This window comes from Rattus norvegicus, chromosome 5 (genome assembly GCF_036323735.1).
Source record: "Rattus norvegicus strain BN/NHsdMcwi chromosome 5, GRCr8, whole genome shotgun sequence".
Lineage (NCBI taxonomy): Eukaryota > Metazoa > Chordata > Mammalia > Rodentia > Muridae > Rattus > Rattus norvegicus.
Window position 1 is genome coordinate 7395001 of NC_086023.1, and position 4849 is coordinate 7399849.

The window sequence follows — 4849 nt, forward strand, 5'->3', positions numbered from 1 at the left end:
AATAAAATCATTTGTCAAGTGACTCATGCAGTGAATTCTAGAATCACTTTCATTTCGCAAAAAAAAAAAGGGGGGGGGGTGTGGGGGGAGGCAGAGAATGTCTAAACACTTTGCTCATGGTCACACGGTTGATGAAGAAGAAAGATGCTTCCAAGAGCCCTACAGGACCACAGGCTGGGGCTGAAACCCCACCAGGAAGCCTCCTCAGCAGGAACCAGTTTGTGTCCGGGCTGGGACTGGAAGCAAACAGTTCTACTAAAACTCAGACGAACCTGAAACTGGCCTCAGAGTGGAGAGAGCTTAACCCCAGACAGCCACAGAGGTAAAAGCACTTCAGAGATCTGGGGGCAACCGGGGGTGAAGGAAGATCCGCATCCGGAAGTGATCGGCATTGCTCCACCCCACCCCACCCCCACCCCAGACCGCAGCTGCAACACAGCTGGAGCGGCATTCCTGCTTGCCCTCCCGCTTCAGGGTCAGTAAAAACTTTCAAAATAGTTGGCTCCGCTGCTATTTGTTGCTGGGCCACTTACCACAGTAACTGTAGGAAATAATTGCATCGGAGGAGTTGCAGATCCACTGTTGCCTCTCAGATTCAGTAAATATGGGAGAAAGCAGCGTCGAAAAGAGAAAAAATGGCAACATGATTTAATATCTCCGATACTTTAAACTCACCAGGAAGATCATCCGACTCAACAGTAAGGAAGATTTAACTTAGTCACCAGTCATGTGATTTCGAAGTTCCCATCCAACTGTTTCCTCTTTTTATTTGCATGTGTGATCGTTTGTGCCTTTGTTTTAATATCTGAGCACTTCCTGCAAGGCAAGAGAAGGAAAAAATGACTTAGAATATATTGTTTCTGAATACTTAATGTAAATTAAAGTATTCAGCATTTTTATTTTTAACGTCTTTTTTATTGGATATTTTATGTATTTATATTTCAAATATTATCCCCTTTCTCCCACTCCCATACCTCCTCCCCGCCTCAGCACTTTAAAACATAGCAAGTTTTCAGTGAGACCAACTAGCTGCTTTACAGGAAACCCTTACTTAAAAGAAAGTCCACTAGCCATAGTGCACACACCTTTAAAACCCAGCACTTAACAGGCAGCTCTGAGTTCAAGGTTACCCTGCTCTAGATACTGAGTTCCAGGACAGCCAGAGCTAAAGGACCCTGTCTCAAGAAAGGAAGTCCGCTGGACTCCTCTTGGACTTAACGAGAAGATACACACTACTTTTCTGTATATATGTTACTCTCTCCCACAAGTTCCTCCTCAGACAGTGGTTTCTCCTGACCTAGAAAGCTACATCTAGCTATCTAAGCTCCCCTACTCAACTACAAACAGGTTCAACCACAAAACAGACAGGCTAGATGACCTCCACACGGGGTCAGCAGCAGCTTCCAGCTGGGACCTCACCAGTCTTGAGAATACACTCAAAAGGAAGGCTGAGCTTGAGGCAGTGGTGTTGAGTTGGGGGAGGGGTGGTGGGGAATTGGTGCTGGTGCTGTGCAAGCCTCTAGAGCTCTTCCACTGAGTAGCCGAGCAGTATCTTGAGGTAAAAGTGTGAGCCCCAGTACTAAAATGTGAGTGATTTGTTCCTACTCTATCTTAGGAAAATGCGCTTGCTTCGGCTACATTGCTGTGTTACATCCTTTATAGGCTCTTAGTTTAGGATTAGCAGCCAAATGGCTTAGAATTGTGGCCCACAATCCTGTTCTGGTGGTAACACTCAACAGCTCACACAGACCTGTAAAGGTAGCAAGGCAACTTTACTTAAAGCAAAGCAATAGAAAAGAACACAGTATTCTGTGAGAGCAATGGGTGATGTGATACTCCAGGGCACCTGGTGACTGCAGGGGCCTCTTTTCATTGGGCCTAAAGGAAGGAGGTGCTTGAATTAAGGGCATAGTTTTGATGGCTCTTCATTTTGATTGATAGATTATGTCATATAATATTTTCCCTACTATATATGTCCATTCCCATAATGAACCTGATTTTAATCATATACATACCAAAATATTCATTAGCATTCTATGGTAAATAGGAGATTCTTCCTAAAAGTTCACTTATAGGAAGATTCACCATACTGAGCATGTACCCAAATCCAGATCAGGCCAGATGGGATTGTCCACTCTTCGTTCTGTATACATCGGAACATGAGAAGAGAAAGTGACTAATTCTGCCGGTTGTTAGGGGAGGGCATACCTATTCCACTGGTCAGAGAAGGAGTGTGTATAGCCTCACACAGGTGGATGTTCAAGTTGCTAGGTACATTATTTGGGTAGGGATGGGATGCATAGTATATGCAGGTAAAGGAGCTAGGCTGCCAACTGTTATTAGAAAAGCAGGCAGTGGGAGTCTGCATAACCTAATGCAGACAGAGCCGCAAGTTACTAAAGAATTCCCTAGGCTTGCCCGCCTCATTAAAGGCAGAAGAAGAAAATATTGTATTGGTGAAAGGATTTAAATACAACTACATCTTCCTATTTTAACTGGTTCTTTTAATACTTGAGGATGAGTGGCACATGTGTGGAGGTCAGAGAACAACTTGTAAGAGCTGGACCTTTTCTACCACGTGGGCTGCAGGCACTGAATTCAAGTCATCAGGCTTGGCAACAAGCGTGTGTACTCAGCCATCTCACAGGTCCAGTCCCTTTTCTACTGTTCTAGTTCAGTTTTTGAGACAAGATCTCACTGAATAGCTCTGGCTGGCCTAGAACTCACCATGTAGATGAGACTGATTTGGAATTCACAGAATCCACTTGCTTCTGCCTCTTGAATGCTTGAGTTTGGCACACATCGCTTTTTTTTATACTTTGAAGAAGAAAAAGATCTTGGGCTGAGGTGGTAGCTCAGTAGGCAGAAGGTCCGGCTGCCAAGTCTGAGGACCGGAGTGCCCTCTCTTGAAATTGAGTGAAAAGAGAGAAGCAGCCAGGTGTAGCAGCTCATGGCTTTAATCTCAGTACCTGGGAGGCAGGGTGAATGGATAATAAAAACACAAATACATTATTGAAAGGAAAAAACTATCAGCTCAGGTCCCACAAGACCAAGTTCTCAGCACAAAAGAGATTTGCTTGCCCCAGATTAACAGAGGGCAGGAAATAAGAGACAAAGATGACAAGAGGTAGAGGATGAGGGAGAAGGGGAAGGGGACAAAGGAGAGGGAGGGGAGTATTTGCTTCTGAGGACAAAGGACTGCCTCTGGATACAGGAAACAGATGTGACACACAGAAATATGGCAGTTTATGAAAGTAAAAGGGGAAACCTGTGTTAGGATGAAGTTTTTTTTTTTTTTTTTTCTTTTTCTCATAGCTGGGGACCGAACCCAGGCCCTTGCACTTGCTAGGCAAGCACTCTACCACTGAGCTAAATCCCCAACCCCAGGATGAAGTGTTTGATTTTAATTGGGCATGTTAATTAGATGAGCCAAAGGGGGCTTTTGACTGTTAGACTTCAATACTTAGATAGCAGGACCTTGGTGGTCAGCCTCAGGAGGAGGAAGTGGCCAAATAAGGGAATAGACCGTGATGGCTAGTTTTAGGAATGTAATCTGTTGTTGTTTTTGATGATGATGACAATGATGATGACAATGACATTTTAGCAAGGCAGAGGGACCCATGTGTGCTATGCTCACCAGTGTCATTTCAATTATGGAATACAACTGTAAAGAAAAATGACATCATGAACTTTGAAGGTAAATGGATGAAACTAGGAAAGACTGCATTGAATGAGGTAATGCAGACCCAGAAAGTACAACATTACATGTTTTCTCCCAACAGAAGCTCCTACCTCTGAGGCTGATGTGAATACATGTCCTAGAGCAGCTGTAGAAAGCAGGAAGTCAAAAGGGAGCATTGCCAGGGTGGCTGGTAGGGGAGCAAGAGATAAAGGAATAGCGGGGAGCAAATGATCTCCTCAAAGAAATGGGGGAAAGGAATGAAGGTGCTAATTATGGAGGAGGAAGGAGATAAATACAGAAAAAGGAGGGTAAAATAAGAGTAAGGATGGCTGGGAAGAGTCATAAGGAGATTGGAGGGAGGAGAAGGAAAGGGTAAAAATGTAATTATATTATCTCAAAAATAATAAAAACTAGAAATAAAAAATTATATACTCTAAAAATATACTACTAATTACTACTACTAGTTCCTAACTACTAGAGACTGAAGAAATGTCTCTGTGATTAAGAGAGGTTACTGCTCTTGGATGGGACATTGATAAATTATTTCTTCAGTGGTGAAATGAGTCAATTCAAGGCAGATATTAAGGGAAGCTGCTCTCCTCTGAGTTTCACTGGCCCAAACACTGAGACCAGGGAAGTCATCAAGGTGAGGAGGTGGTAGAAAAAGGGCTTGTGTGTGCTTGCAGAGATAGGAGAAGGAAAGAAAGAGAGCAGGATTTGGGAGACCAAAATGTCTGGATTATATAAAGCCTCTTGGGAAGGCCAGCACAGTTCAGGGTTGGGGACAGAGTATGGATGTCAGGTAGAGACTGGGGATACCAAGAAAACCTGGAGGCCAGATCTGCTTTGATAAGAAATGCACCTCAGAAAGTGGGGAAGAATCTCGAACACATGGGCACTGGAGAAAATTTCCTGAACAAAACACCAATGGCTTATGCTCTAAGATCAAGAATCGACAAATGGGATCTCATAAAACTGCAAAGCTTCTGTAAGGCAAAGGACACAGTTGTTAGGACAATACGGCAACCAACAGATTGGGAAAAGATCTTTACCAATCCTACAACTGATAGAGAGCTTATATCCAAAATATACAAAGAACTCACAAAGTTAGACTGCAGGAAGACAAATAACCCTATTAAAAAACTGGGGTTCAGAGCTAAACAAAGA

At 43.4% G+C, this 4849-nt stretch overlaps 1 protein-coding gene across 3 annotated transcripts in view; it reads right to left on the minus strand.

Annotated features, from left to right (window-relative positions):
- The window catches only part of Ly96 (lymphocyte antigen 96), a 32329-nt gene extending 29465 nt beyond the window's left edge, over positions 1-2864 (minus strand). The window contains exons 1-2 of one of the 3 annotated variants that reach the window (XM_063288158.1): positions 2728-2864; positions 534-816 (exon numbers count right to left, since the gene is read on the minus strand). In XM_063288158.1, coding sequence (XP_063144228.1) covers positions 534-645 — 112 coding nt within the window. In that variant the 5' untranslated portion in view covers positions 646-816; positions 2728-2864. 3 annotated transcript variants of the gene reach the window in all.
- Between the last annotated feature and the right edge of the window lie 1985 nt (positions 2865-4849).